The 15464-nt window shown below is 43.6% G+C and overlaps 1 protein-coding gene across 1 annotated transcript in view; it reads left to right on the top strand.

Moving 5' to 3' along the window:
* Window positions 1-423: 423 nt before the first annotated feature.
* TMEM65 (transmembrane protein 65) overlaps window positions 424-15464 on the top strand; it is a 30922-nt gene continuing 15881 nt past the window's right edge. The window contains exon 1 of the mRNA XM_075705451.1: window positions 424-772. Coding sequence (XP_075561566.1) covers window positions 424-772 — 349 coding nt within the window. The remainder of the gene's footprint in view (window positions 773-15464) is intronic.

The following is a 15464-nucleotide window of genomic DNA, read 5'->3' as shown; positions in this document are numbered from 1 at the left end:
TCAGGCCGGCCGCGACCGGGGCCTTCCCTCCCCCGCAGCCGGTCGAGCTCCCCCTCAGGGGCGAGGGCCGTTGGTCCCGGCCCTGAGGCGGTGGCGGGCGGCGGGGCGGCCTCCGCCGCCCCGCCGCCCGCCACCGCCCTGCGCCGCGCCTGCGCGGAGCCGCCCGCTGTCGGCTGCCCTCCGCCCCGCCCCGCCCCGCCGCCGGCGCTGGGCCATGGGCGGCAGCGGCTGAGGCGGCCCGAGCGGCGCGGAGCGGAGTGCGGGGCGGGGCGCGGCGGCGTCCGCCGCTGGCGGGAGCGGCCGCGGGGGCGGTGACTGGGTGCGGATTCCCCGGCCACGGTGAAAGAGCCGCGGGAGCGCGGCCCGGGGCACTCGGCGGCGGGCGTTTCTGGCGGCCCGAGCGCCGCGCCCTTCCCCTGCCCCATGTCGGCGTGGCTCGGCCGGGCGGCGCTGCTGCTGCTGGGGCGGCCGGGGGGCCCCGCCGTTGCCGCCGCGCCCTCCTCCTGCCTGGGCTCGCTGCGTGGCCCGCCGCCCTGCCGCTGCCGCCGCCGCCTGGGCAGCCTGCGAGGCGGCGCCGAGGGGCTGCTCCTCCCGCGGGGGTCGTCGCCGCCGCCGCCCGGGCGGGCGCTGGGCACCCACCCCAAGAAGGAGCCGATGGAGGCGTTGAACACGGCGCAGGGGGCCCGCGACTTCATCTACAGCCTGCACTCCACCGAGCGGAGCTGCCTGCTGCGGGAGCTGCACCGCTTCGAGTCCATCGCCATCGCCCAAGGTGAGCGGCGGCTCCCCCCTGCCCCCGGCCTGAGGGCCGGCACCCGCCGCCCCCCTCCCCGCCCGGCGCCGCGCTGAGGGCGGGCGGGGGGCGGCCCCGCAGCGGCGGGCGGGGGCGGGGAGGGCGAGGGCCGGGCCGGTGCGGGGACCGAGCCCCCGAAGTTTGGCGTCGGCTGCGGCGGGTCCTCCCGCCCGCGCCCAGGCGGCTCCTTCGGGTGGCCCAGCGGGTAGGAAACTCCGGCAGGACACGGCACCGAGAGGTGTGCGCCAGCGTGTTTTAGTGTAATCGGGGATAAATCAGGCACGCGACCTGAAATTTAGTTTCCAGAAGCATCTGCGGCACCTTCAGAACTTAAAACGGCCCGGCGTGCCAAGTCCTCGGTGTGTTTGTCATCTTGCAAGGAGTTTCGGAGAGGTGCGGGTGGCCATTTTTTGGGATGGGAGTAGGAGAGTGCCTTTCATGAGACGCTCTTGACGCTGGTGCAGCAGTAAATTGGTTTCAGAGCTCTTAAGAGGCGCTGGCCCGGCGCTGCTCCGGGAGCTCATTCATGAATTGCGCTTCCCTGCACAGAGAGCTGCCTGCTTGCCGGCATGGCTTCTTGGAAGCGTTGGTTCTTATGCGGGAAGGTGTGTATGTGCTGGCGAGGTTTATAGATTTATCTCTGAATATGCTCCATGCTATGGTGCTGTGCAATACCAATTAAAATAATTCACCGTGATTTTTTTTTTTTTTTTTTGTCTGAACCAACTGTTCTTGCCAACTCGGCGCTTTTGCTTAAACAAATCAAAAACCTGACAAAACCAAGTCCTCCTAATTACAACCTCGGTACTTCTGTTTCTTATGCTTAGCTGTAATTTATGATCCCTATTGCAACGAAGATGATAAGCACTTAAGAGATCAACGTGCATTTGATCTAGGCCTCTTTGTGACTTTGGTAGTAGCGTGCCCTTGGAAAGGGCATTCCTGTGCCTTATGGCTCTTATGTACATGTCTGGAAGAAATCTTGTGGTGGGCAGAGAACAGGTGCAGGGGTCAGCCATAGAAACGCGGCTTTTGTGAAGAGACATAACCTTTTCAGGTACTACTTTGGTTTTGTTTATAGCACACTTGCACATAAACACTAGTGATTCTAGTTGGAGCCAGAGTAGTTCACTTAAGCAGTTCATTTTAGGAGCAGCACTGCTGTTTTGCAGAGTGCAAATTGGTTGTATTTGTTTTCCAACATAGTGGGAAGAATGCTTTCAGCTGTAAGTTGATGCTAACTTTTGAATGCTAACAACTAATACTCTTCCTAAATAAATCCTTCTCAGCTGCTGAAGGGTTCTTGTCATGAGGTTTTTGTATGAGTTTCTATCTCAGCAGTTATTGCTCAGGTGAAACTGGGTTGCTCGCAGTCCTTCTGTGTACCTGGAGGATCATGTGGTGGATATCAAAATGAGACTTCAAAATGCATTTCAGTGTAATGTCTTAAGGTTTATACAGAGATACTTCAACAGATGGTCCTATTTAATATCTCGTTGCTCAGTTGCTGTTAGCTATAGTATGAAAGGCTGTTTCTATAAAATACTGAGCCTTTCTGATGATTCAGGATTTAGAAGGCAGAGTAACAAAAGCATTAGTTTGAGTTTAGAGACTTTACTGTGTGGGGCTTATTAGTAAACTGCAAATTTATTCCACTAGTGGAAGTTGCAATTCACTTGTGCCTGAAACTGTGAGCATTAATCTCACCAGAAAGATCGTTTCAACAAACGTTTCAACAACAGTTGTGGACTTCATAGTCTCACAGGTAAGGGCTGCACAAAGTGTTGTAATGCCATCAGACATCGGTCCTTGATCTGCCCATCTAGTAGCTCGATAAGACTTTTTTTGAAAATAACCTTTTCCTTTAGCCAGCTCCATTCATGTTTTTTTTTTTTTTTTACCAGACTACAGCATGATTAACAGCTGCCAGCTTTTAACTCTAAGAAATTATAATTCTTCATGTGTTGTGGAAAAAGAAAAATCATAACCAAGAAGGGCTTCTAGTAAGTCTGTTGAAAAAAAATTAGAGGGGAAAAAATATCTTAAAACTATAGTGTGTATCTTGTGTACATTCCCTGATGTTCTAGAGAACTAAAATCACAGGAACAAGAGAGGAAATGTGGCAAAGGAATCGGTCAACGCTGGTAAAGTAGGTGCTCTGCTTTCATTAGATGCACCCACCATAGCACTGGACCCTCTTTGGTGTGCATGTGTGCGAGCTGCTCTGGGCTCAGGAAGGGAATGGTAATGCCAGAAGTCCCTGGGCGGGATGGATTGCCCATAACTGTTTTCTGTAGAGGGTTGATATTGACAGAATTCAGATTTTATGTGAAGAAAGGCAGTGAAAGTAGAGCCAGTGTCTCTGAGGAGTGTCTGATGTGTATCATCACTCTCAACACCAAGGAGTGCCAGAAGATGACAAAGCGAATAGAATGGCTGCACTGGAAAGAAAATTATATGATTTCTGGGCTAGATGTTGATATTCTGTACTTCACATACCTTACTATGGTTAGATAATATTTTGTGTGTTTGTTCTTTCCTGCTGTTGAAATGGCCACTGTATAGGAATGATCTAACTAGGTACACAGGTTGTGATTGTGAGTAGCAGACTGGGGGTGAGAGTTATTTGTGCCCTGCTTTCCAAGTGCTTTCTCCAATCTGCTAGTGTCACTTTTGATTTTTACAGCTGATGAGTTCAATCAAGATAAAGTGTGTTTGGAGATTTTGGGTTTCTTCTCGGTTTTCTTCTCGATCTTCTGTGTCATCATGCTGTAGCTCCCAGTAGCTGATTCTTTAGATGAGATCACAAGTTTTACTCATGTTGATTTCCAATGAAAGTGATCCAAATGCAGCCTTCACATTCACTTGTCTACCTGCTGAGTAAATTCCTGTGTCCTGTTCTGAGTCCAGAAAATTGTTCTCTCCTCAATCATGAAATGCCTATGCAGTTTTGCCACTGTGCTTAAGCTTGTTTCGTGCCTGTGATCTTTTCATACTTCTATATGGAAAGGGAGGTCTTAGTCCGTACCCTTCTTAACACAGTCCTTATTGGGTTAAGTTTTGACCTTCTTCCTTCACTACCTCTTCTGTGCCCTAACAGACCCCATATCAGCTAGGGGAAGCTGTCAGCAATATGGGGAGACCTGGGCACATCAAGAACCAAATGGGGCCTGTTCCTCAGCCCATTCCCAGGCCTACCGCCAGAAGGATGCAGTTCCATCAACTAATTGCCCTAGCGCGAAATATGACAGGACACACTATCTGTGGCCTCCGCTAATGGCAGAGGCTACAGGGAAACCCATCTTTTGCTGCTGCTGCTACGCTGAAGGACGGTCCTCAGGTAGGTGAGTTGTAGCTATTGATCTGTAAGTTAGGTGAGTCTCTGAAGCGTTTTTGAAACTTAACACATCTGTTTGCACTGTAGTCACAAAACTGTAGGTGGGGAGAGGTTTGTGACAGGGTAGCTTGGAATGCATTCCTGCCATCAGCTTGTCACCTGTCTTACCTGGACATTTGTATCTGGACACTTAGAGCTTCCAGATGCTGAGCTCTAGCTGTTGGTTTAAACAGTTTAGCTTCCGGAAAGCTGTTGAAACTCCATGCTATTCATAAACATTGAGATTCTTCTGTTTGTTTTAGTGTTTCAGTCAGAAGACAGTTCTATCTGTGAGCTTGTGTTAAAGGGTGGCGGTGAAGCTGTGCTTGCTTACGTGGAAGCCCGAGGTGAAATAATAGATGGGTTTTGCATAGGAGAAGCTGGGGGGAAGGCTGTGAAACTGAATCTTGATGGAATTGTTCTCAGAAGATATTTTGAGAACTGCCCTGTTTTAGACTGTAACCTGTATCTTGCTAGCTCTCTTAAAATTTAGTCAAAATATCACTGTGTTGCTCTTTCTGAAGAAAGCTGCAAGACCTTCCTGCCTGGGTTTAGTTTTCCTTCTTCATTAAGTCTTCTTATTCTGCCCCCCTCCCCCCCCCCCCCCCCTTTCCAATCTTGGAAAGGTGAATAAGGTCTCACATTTTCCTAAGGAGATGTTTGAAACAGAGTTTTTAAATTTCAGCTTCAGTTTCTTGTAAGCATGTCAGCCGTACCAGATGGAGATGATGCATGTGGACTTGAATACAAATACTGTATTTTTCTTTCTCATAGTTACAGAAACACTGAAGTAGCAAGTAGGCCAATTCATTTTAAGTGTAATATCTGCTTTCCAGTTTGTGGAAGTGGTGCCCCATAATCAAGGCTTAGTTTTGTTGGCAACAAGACAGTCAAATCCTCCTTCATGTTGCTCGTTTCTTGTCTGATGAAAGTATAAAAATCTTACTGGCAATGTGGAGAATGATTTAATGCCTCTGACCTTGTATAGCAATTTTCCATTATATTAGAAAGGAGATGTAACTTCTCGAGGGGCTCGTATTCAGGTTTTCTACCTTTGGTTTCCAGCGTATGATAAGAAATGATTCATGAAAGCACTTCTAAGCAGTGCAGCAAGCCCAGTAATGAGGAAAAAGACTGAAGGGTTTGACTTGCTTAGATAGGAAACGTTAAACTTAGCATGTCTGCGGTGTGTTTATTTCTTCTAAAGGTACTGTTGTTTTTATCTGTGCTGGGTTAAAGTATTCTTGAGCCTAGATATAACCATTTTCCATTAATAATACTAACACGATGGCTATCTAGGGCCTCTAAGAAATCTCAGGTCTCAGTAGTAAGAGAATCCGTTATTTTCCCTTATTTTGTTGCAAAGATGGGAAAACAATTCCTGTTTTCCCAGCTTTGTGTACATATACATAAAATATGTCTTTCTGTATATATAATATGTATTTTTAATATATAATGTATGTACATTGAATGTAATTTCTTGAAAGCACCAAGTTGCATTTGGTATTTTAAATGTAAACCTTTTGTGGTGTGATCACTAAATAAGAGGCCTTCTGAAGTGTAATTGCTTGTTTCACTGCCTGTTGAGGTTGTGTATTAACTGGAAAAAATGCAAAAGCCCAGTAGCAATGCTGTCTTGACAGCTAGTTTTGTTGGTTTAATTTGCAGGTCTTGGAGAATGCAGTTTCTAGCTAGATTCTCTTTGAAGGCACCGGTATGTCATACCATAGATGGCTGAATAAATAATCTGACCAAACTGGTCATTCTGATAGAAAAATGTTCATCGTTTCAAGTTACTGCATCTTTGTTTAAAAAAATAAAGTTAGTACTGCAGGTAAAGGGCCCCACCTCCATGCATTCAATAGGGCTGACAGCTGGGGCAAGATCTTGTGGGAACTTGCAAGCTTTTAGCCATTGTTGGGCGAAATCTTATTTTGGTGTCAGAAGAAACATCTCTGGCTTATGATCTGGTGTTAAATTTATGAACTCTTCAGTTTACTGGAATAGTTTAGGGAGTGTTAGAGCCTAGATGCCTCTACTTCCACAACTTTAAAAAGAAAAGTTCATTCATAGAACTGCAAATGTCATCAAAGACAGATTTCACTGAGGTTTTTAGGCACTCCAGATATGATCTCCTATGAAAAAGATTCCTGCTGTTGCAGGAGTCGGATGCTTCTTGCTAATACAAACAAACCAGTTCATCGGCTGTGGTGACTTAGTACTACTTTTTGGCAGAACTTAATCTGTGTTAATGCAACAAAGCATGATTTGATCCGTCTGGAATTACTGGTCTTGTTTAAGGAGTGATGTCACAGTGGAAGTGTGAGGTTTCTTGGGAGGATGCCCGGCCCACTGAGCAGGGAGAAGGAGGAACTGGTGTGCTTTGGCAGGCACGACAGCACCTGGGGGGCATGGTTCTTTCTCCTTCTCCCCTCTACAGGCCCAGCGTGCACGGGTGAACTCTGAGCAGTGTGTGGAGAAAGATCATTTACCTCTCCCTTGCTGTGACTTAAGTCTGACTTAAGTCAAGCAATTATTTCTTTAACTCTAGTGTTTGATTGCTGTTCTAGGAAAAGGTCTTCTGGCAGGCTGCTGGTAAGTGCCTGATTTGCAAGTTTGAAGTGCCTCATCAAGCTGGTAAAGTGACAAACTCATACCAGCCTGCCTGCATGCAGTCCCTTTGTGTTCTTGGACCATCACAGCATACACCAGGACTATTGCTAATCTCACTGCCGAGTCAAAAATACTCAGCAATGAAAGGAATATTAAATTTCAGATGAAAAAGTATACTACTACTCTCTTTGCTTGTGAAACTTTTTTCTTTTCCAAAATCTTCAAGCCCTCTCAAGAAGGCAGAGTGCAGAAGGAAGAATGCACAGCTACTGATCATTTTCTTTAAAATCTACAGATGGAACTGTTCTATTTTGAAGTGGTGGTCCTCTATGTAATGCCAAGTATTTTATTACCTGTGATAAACCATTATAAAAGGCTTTGGACCCTAAGTGTTAGTTAATGCTAATATTAAATCCTGGCCATTTGCTTGAAATTGATACCATTTTGCCAGGGTTGGGGGGAAAGGAGCAAGGAATAAGAGTTAGCTATTTTTCTAGTTGTTCTGACACTATTTTTCTTAAGCCTTGGTGAAGAGAGGGAGAAATCATAAGCTGCATTCAGCCCCTTAGCTGTCATGTGCTTCTGTATCTGGAATATTTGATGCATGAACCTGCTGTGGCTTTCCCAGGCCTCGCTGTTGAAGAGCAGGGCTCTGCCTTCTGCCCTCTTCAGGGAGCTGGGCCAGAGCCCGGCCGGGGCAAGCTGGGTTCTTGCTCTGCTGACAGCTCACGGTGGTTACGTGGGTGTTGTCACCAGGGATAAGGCTGGTTGATCAAGTGAACCCTGCAGCTACCGCTGGGTAACAGGTAGAGGTGGGAGTTCCACCCTCTTTTTATCCCTAGATTGGATTCTCACTTACTATGAAATTTAGTTAAATTTTTTTTCAGATTCTCTTTTCTTACATCCCGTTTCAAGAATGCGGGTGCCTGTTATGCTGACAAAGTGCGTGGGAAGGTCTGGGTGCTGCATGGGGGTGCATTAGTTAAGAGATTTAATACTTCTTAAGTCCTATTGAGAGGTATGCCCCATTCCCCAAGAAACCTTTCAGAAGTGAAGAGGTAGTTAAAAAAATAGTTTAAAAAAAAAAAACAACAAAAAAAACCCCAAACCAACCAACGAAGAAAAACCCCAAACCACAATCAAATCCCAAAACTCCAAAGCAAAAAATGCATGAACAAAGCCTCACCTCCAAAATGTAGTCCTAGGAAGTAGAAAACCTCTATTTTCATTGTTCGTTCTAGCACTTACTGTGTTGCGTTAGTCAATCAGACTTTGCATATCTTTATTGCAATGCTCTCATGTTTAAGCTTTATTTAACTGGATGTGTGTGGTTTTTATTTGGACTTCCTTTTTTAAGTTACAATAAAACTGCAGATTTGAGTAGCTTGGGGAAGTTGAATTTTTCATCATGTTGTCATCTCAGTATGCCCGTAGTAGCTTATGGAAATGTTAACTATATAGAAAAATTTTCATAAAATTTTAACTTTGGATAAATTTGGTAATACTCTCTTTCTGCTTTAAACTCCATTTGTGAGGCTTATTCTGTTTGTGCTAATATAGGTGGTACTTTGGGACAGGGCCATGTATATATTACTTAAGTATTAGAAGGTTTTGCTCTTGTGGTTTGGTTTTCTTCTGTATTCTGAAGTTTTACTTGCTCGTATAACTTAAAGCTGGTTCTAGTCTGAGTTCTCTGCTTAAATGCAGAAGCTGCCATACGGTTTTGCAGAGGAGAGCCTGCAAACGTTCAGGTGGAATTGGTGCAAGACCTAGAGAAATCCAGTCATCTTAGTGTTTATGAAGGCTCTTTCCTTGTTGGTGGATATTCCAGTGTTGATTTGAAGATTTTAAATAATGACTTATTGCTGTCTTGCTTTTGAAAACTCATTGTAGCATCCAGATATCCTAAACCATTGGTACCACTTGAGAAGCCGGCAAAGGAGGTATTATCGCCAGAGACAACCAGTACTTCTGGTACAGTAAAAAAAAACCAAACAAACAAACAAAAAAACCCAACCAACCAACCAAAAAAGTGTGCTTGCTAAGACGTGGCATTGCATAAGGCCAACAGGCTGCTAGTTTGACAGACTTTCCGCTTGCTTGTTTTGATGCAGTTGGCATGTATTGCTACAAGAAATAAAAATACACAGGTTTTGTTTGTTTATATTAATATAAAGCCTTCAGTCTCAAGAATTTCAGTGATACCCATAATATTATGTGGACTCTTAATGTGACTGAAGAAGTGTTTCAAGTCTTGATATTGCAGAAATTCTCCCAAGCTATACCACAGTTTCTAAATAATACTCAACCAGAGATTTCAGACTATGAAACAGCTCAATTTACTTGAAGAAGCTCAGTGTCATCTACCTTATGCCTTTTCCATGCATTAAATTACATGGTCCAGACATAATGCAGAAATAATATTACTGTTAAAAAATATCATTATTTAGTTAGCTGCCTTTGCCCTTCCCTGTTTTAGAAAAGGTAAAATAGAAGATTGCTCCAATTAAAATTTGTTTTTCATCTTTTGCATGTGTTTCAGCATGTGTTGTGTGCAAAATAGTTGTCATGCATGACCACTTTAAATCATGAGTTTGAAAGAATATCTAAACCTTGAGCCATTGTTCTTCAACTGTATGTCTTGTGTAAAATAATACATTTTATAGTTATCAGGAGATAGATTTTTCCTTTAAGCTGTCTTGTGTAGTACGAAGGGTACTTTTGATTTAGATCTTCTTAGGAAAGATCACTTGAAATGCAACTTTTACTTACAATGCAACTTAAACCTTTCAGAGTGATAGATTAGAAACACTTAGATCTCCATGTACTAGGCATGAATGAAATGGATCATGTTTATTCTGTGAACACAGAGGTACTGTTTCACTGTAATTGAAATGAAAAGCAAATGATGTCTACCAGTTGCTCTAAGAAAGAAATTATTTAAAGCTTACTCATTCAACTGAAAACTCTTAGCTTTAGTCAGCCTTATTTATTATTTAATGAATCCAAATATGGAATTAGAGGCAGCTGGTTGTCTCCGGCAGAAAAATCTTTCCTAAAAAGAAAAAGTACATGGAAAAATGAGAGAAGTATATCATGCAGATAAGTATATCGTGCAGACAGAATACTCAAGGAAGCTGTCTTGGATCTCTCTGGTGCTATTTGTTTGGGTTTTTTTTTTTCTTTTTGCTGGTAAAGAAGTGTCTCAGACTGGGGAAAGCTAGATTTGTGTGTGAGCTGTCTTGTGCCCCCTCCCCTCTTTCCTTAAACTAGCATGGTGCTATTTCAAAAACCTGAAAGCACATGTTCTTGTTTCCATTTTGTTGCTGTGTGTGAGAACTTCCTTTAACACCGAATGTGTCCCTTGGAATTTTTGGGATGTGACTAACCCATGCCTGAAACGAAACCCTTGCTTCCTCTGAAACACAGGGAGCTTTTTAAGGCAAAGCCCACAAAATACTGTTTTTAACCTAGCAGAGTGCATATTTCATTCAAAACTACGGGATATGAGATCAGCTGTTTTTTCCAGTGTTCATTTACTTTGGATTCCTAGATATTCGTATGTTAATTATTAGTAAAATATCCACCCTAGCAGCCATAATAGATACTGATACTTGCTACTTGCTATACTTTTTTTGCTGCATCATTTGCTGGTTGCCATTTGTATGTGATGGGCTCATTATGTTTGTTGCTTTTTGGGTATTCTTTGAGGTTTTTTAAATTTAATTTTGACAAACTGACATGGAAAATTCCAACAGGTCTTTTTTTGTTTTTTTTAACTTACACGTTTCCCTCTAGATAATAAAAAGAGCAAATAGGAACATATTTGAAGATTACAATGTTATGTGTTTGAAGATGGGGCATATTCTGTGGCTACTCTCCTGTTGCGTTAAAGTAGACGCTGAGGAGCAAGTGGCTTGATTTATTTTCTCCTACTGCTTGTACACAGGGATAAAACCTTTCCTCAACATGCTTGTCTCAGTGGTGGCCCAGGCTTAGGTCCCCAAAGCACACTTCTTAGAAACAGACTGGGACCTGTCGGCTGGACACCAGCAGTTCTTTCAAAACTTCTGGGAAGCCTTCAGGCAGGGTTAGGAGACGCAGGACATGGTATGTGATTCTTGTCCATGCCACGGACAGACGTCTGTCTGCTTCGGGACGTACTGATGTATGTAAAGTTGTATTGCCACAAAGCTCTGGTATTTTCTTCAGGTCCACTTGCTTACTGTGAACCAACAGGTAATTGTTGCATTTTGACCTGCTGCATTTTTCTTTTAGACATCATAAGTTTCTGGTTATTGTGCTGTTGAAATAATTATTTCATTTGTGGCTTTCAGTTACTTGCTCTTGATAGCTTTTGGCTCGGTGCAGTGATCAATCCTTTACTGCTGGCCAGTTAACTATAACTTGTTTTACACTAAGAGTGTGAATCATCAGTCTCCATTAGGATATTATCCCATCTTTCATGGCAATCTGAATGGATAGAAATTGTGTTTTATTGGCTTTATTGGGTTTCATGGAGGACTGGAGAGAAATGTGCATGGAACAAACTGATTTCTTTAGCCAGCTGCTCTTTTAAATACAGTCAGCTTGTATTTTCAGATTGCAAATAGCCTTTCAATCCAGCTGTTTCTTTGCTTCATTAAGTCCTGGCAATGGGCGGATTTTTACAAAACACAAGTAAAGATGTGATGTTACAAATGTAAATTAACTGTTTTCTTCAAAATGAAGAGATGTAAGAATTGTCAGCTGCATCCACAGCCATCTTGCCTAATAAATACAGATTTTTGCCAGAGAGAAGAGATGGGACAGCAGCTTGAACCCCCACCCCCACCCCCCCCCCAACATCAGTTTTCCTATTACCTATTTTGTATTATTTCGTGGAATAAAGTAAATAAAGCAAAGTAAAGGTAGCTGCAAAAGTGGCAGTGGTGTTATAGTCAGCCTGGTGACCCTTTCCTCTTGAAAATGTCAGACAGACTTCTTGTGATTCTTGTGTCCCTCTCCCTGAACAGAAGGAACATAACAAAGGTTTGTTTGTGGTTGTGATACAGCACTAATGGCCTGTGTTGAAGATGACTGGTTCTGGTGGGAAATATATGTGACTTGTTGTTTACTCATTTGTTGGATCTGGTTTATCAGAAAGAAACAAAGACTTTGGATTTGTAATGTTTTCACTGTTGGTTTACTTCTCTGGATTGGATGCTGGGAACCTATTGTATCAGCCTTGTTCCCAGATGCTGCTTATTTCAGTTTTTGCAGTTGGAGAGTAATATGGCTGAGTGTTACTGCGACTTATGGCTGAGCTTGTGTAAAAAGGAAAAAAAAAACCACTTAAATTATTCTTTTCCAGCCATGGAGGGAAAAACATTCAGAAGGCTTCCCCACTGTGGGGATAAGAGCATGCACAGACGAGCTGTGGACGAGCTGATGTGTAGTAGATGCGACTTGTCTGTATGGTGCAGGTTTACTGTTGGCTTCACCCAGGTTATGCAAAGGGAGCGTCCCATTCTCATCCCCCCCCACCCCAAAAACCTCTGGGTGTGCAAGTCGTGTTTCTGCTTTCCATGCTAGCGCTGCCGTTCTTCTCTGGGCCTGGCTGAACACCTGGCTGAGCACAAGTGCTAGAACAAAGGAGGGAATTCAGGAACAGGAAGAAAAGTATCGAATCACCCCCTGCAGCAGCAACATGACTTTAGATCACTTCAAGGTACAGTTTTGCATTTGACCTAAGGTTCTGCCTTTCCTGTTTTCTCATGGGAGGTGCTGTGAGGGTTTTTGTGCCTCAGGTAGGAGTTTGTTCTGGGATCCTTCTGTGTCACTAACAGCACATTCGGTGACTTGCACTAGTGAGCAATACTGTGTCGATCTCCCAGGCTACTTTTTTTAGTATTGTCAAGTACTTGCAGTTATATTTGGGAGCATTTTTGACCTCGAAATTTGTCTTGTGACTAGGTAGGGAGTTGTATCCCTTCTCCCTTCCTCTTGCTTTCTATCTGGGATTATTCCTTCTGGGGTCAGTGGCTGCCCCTCTGTATCACACAGCGCTTTGCTTCAGCACTGCAAAAGGCATCCTAAGCCTGAATCCATCCCCTTCCTCGCTGCTGGAGAAGAGGCTGTGAAAACATTGCCCAGATCTTGGAGAAGCAGCTGAGAATGAGGGAGGGAAGGATGCTGAAGGCACACTGAGATCAGCCCCCATCGCACAGCATGAAAAAAACTTGTAGGGGCACAAATTTAATCAAGGCCTCCAGTAAATACTGGCGTTACAGGTATGTCACTGATGCAGGCAATACACTAGTGCTACAGCATACTTTCCACTGCCAAGGGGAAAAGTGTTAAATAGATTAGAATCATAGAATCATTTAGGTTGGAAAAGACCTTTAAGATCATCCAGTCCAGCCATTAATCTAACACTACCAAGTCCACCACTACACCAGTTAATGGTACAGTAATAATAAATTTCATGTTTCCTGGCTTGGTGGCTGGATTATTTTTCAATGAAAGTAAAACTAAGAATCATTAAGGTTGGAAAGGACCTCTAAGATCATCAGTCCAACCATCAACCCAGCACCACCATGCCCACTAAACCATGTCCCAAAGTGCCATGTCTACCCATTTTTTGAACAACTCCAGGGATGGTGACTCCACCACCTCTCTGGGCTATTATTCCATATATGGAAATTATTATTCCAATATGGAAATATTCCATATTTCCTCCCATGTAGAAAACAAAACAGTCTTATGTGTGCTGAAAATCCTGGATTCAGCTGTGGTTTTGTGTTTGTAATTTAGTAATTCTTAAGCTGATTAGCAGAACTGGAGGTGGAGCATGTAATTTCAGCACTCACGGGAGTCTGCTGCGTGCTTGCAGTTGAAACTGTGACAAAGGAACAAGTAAAAAAAAAAAATAGCAGTGGAAAAGGGAAAATGTGCAAAGTTGAAAAACAAAGACTGTGCTAAGTGGTGGAACCCAGTCTTCCATAAACTGGCATTGGGTAGCCTCATGGGAAGATTAAGCAACATTGGGATTAAATAAACAGATCAGATGTGTGGTACTTCAGAGAGCAGAGGTCCTGAAGCAGCTTTAGAGGGAGTGTGTGCACAGCTGTCACTTGCAGTGGTGTGACGTGGGCTGAAGTGTGTGTTAGCTCTGCAGTTGGAAGCTGCAGAGATGCTCTCGCAACTGAGCGAGCTAGTCCTCCTGAGGGAAGGCTCGTGCTTACCAAAGGCTGCTGAAACACTGACTGGGAGAAGAATGTTCCTTCTTTGTTTTGCAGAATAAAGACAACTGCTTGAAAGAGTTAAAAGTGAACTTAGTCAGAACTGTTCACTTACAGGAATAGTGGAGCCCAGTAGTCTTTGTTGTCCTCTGCTTCTCCTTATTTATATGACTTCATACAATCAACAATCTTAGTAATTTCAGAGCATTTGCATGATCGGAGTGAATTTTTTTAGAACTTAAAATTCACATGCAGAATAAATTACTAAGTAATGCGGCTGTATAACAGCCCAGCAGATATTCCATATTCTTGTGACATAAAAGCCAAAAGAAAACATTTTGAGGTAAAGTTCCATGTAAAGCGTATTTTATCTATTTTTACATCGTATCATGTAGCATTCATTTCTTCAGCCATTTGCCAAAGATAGCTGACATTGCAGCTTGGCTTTGACCGTGCGGAATCAGATGTTGAAGTCTGACTAGTTACACAAATGCAGCCGGAGGCCTTGCTAAGTTACGTGGGGAAGAGAAAAGGAAGGGTACTCATGTCATCAATCTACTGCACTACCTCTAGCAGTAGGTTAAGAGTTAAGAGTAATTTCATTGCTACTGCATTCTGTATTCATTAGGCATTTATAGAGAGAGGTACAAATCATCTGAATATAATTTATAGTTGGAACTTAAATTGTCAGTGGTTTCTTATGGTGTTCTTATTTGCTGACAGGTATGAATAGTTTCTTAAGGACTCCAGGGGAGCTCCTACTTCTGTCTTTATTGCCCCAACGCAGTGAAAAATTAAAAGGAGTGTAATTACACTTAATGTGAGTCTGTAATGAAATGTTTGAACATTATTCAGTTTATCTGTCCGCTTTGTGTCTCTCATTCTGGGTAGCTGTCTTAATTCTGAGACAAATGAAAAGCAATAAACTCTATATGCATTCAGAATTATTTCAGAGAGAAGCTCATTTCTGCAGTCTTACTTGCTTCCAAGGTTATCCTGAGGCAGGGAATGAAACTGTCTGCTTAAGAAAAGACTGATACTTAGTGGTATGTGATTTAATAGCAGTTTGTCTTCAGCTTTCTGTAAAGATCATAGAAGAGTTCTCTTAAAGGAAGGGGGGGGAAAAAAAAATCCCACCAAACCCATCAAATTTCCCAGTTGCCCTCCTGGTGTTACTGCACTGCCGTAGCTGCCTGCCTGTGGTGTTGGCTGTTGGCAGGGTTGTTGCTGTCTGAGTACGGGTGCTGCTGGTAGCAGTGGCTGTGGGAAGCACTGCTGTTGCTGGCCTTGGATTTGCTCTTACAGTAAGCATTGCTGTGCATCTCTCTTGATACTAACCAAGTCACTTCTCATTTCAAGACCCTTGGGTATTGCAGAAGGTAAAAGCTCACACTCTGTGCCTGAGGACGACAGTATAAACAGCAAGCATGGTGGAAAAAGCCAGTGAGTATAGTGTGGA

Source organism: Pelecanus crispus, chromosome 2 (assembly GCF_030463565.1).
Source record: "Pelecanus crispus isolate bPelCri1 chromosome 2, bPelCri1.pri, whole genome shotgun sequence".
NCBI lineage: Eukaryota > Metazoa > Chordata > Aves > Pelecaniformes > Pelecanidae > Pelecanus > Pelecanus crispus.
Note: the sequence above shows the minus strand (reverse complement) of the source record. Positions and strands in the feature narration are given on the sequence as shown.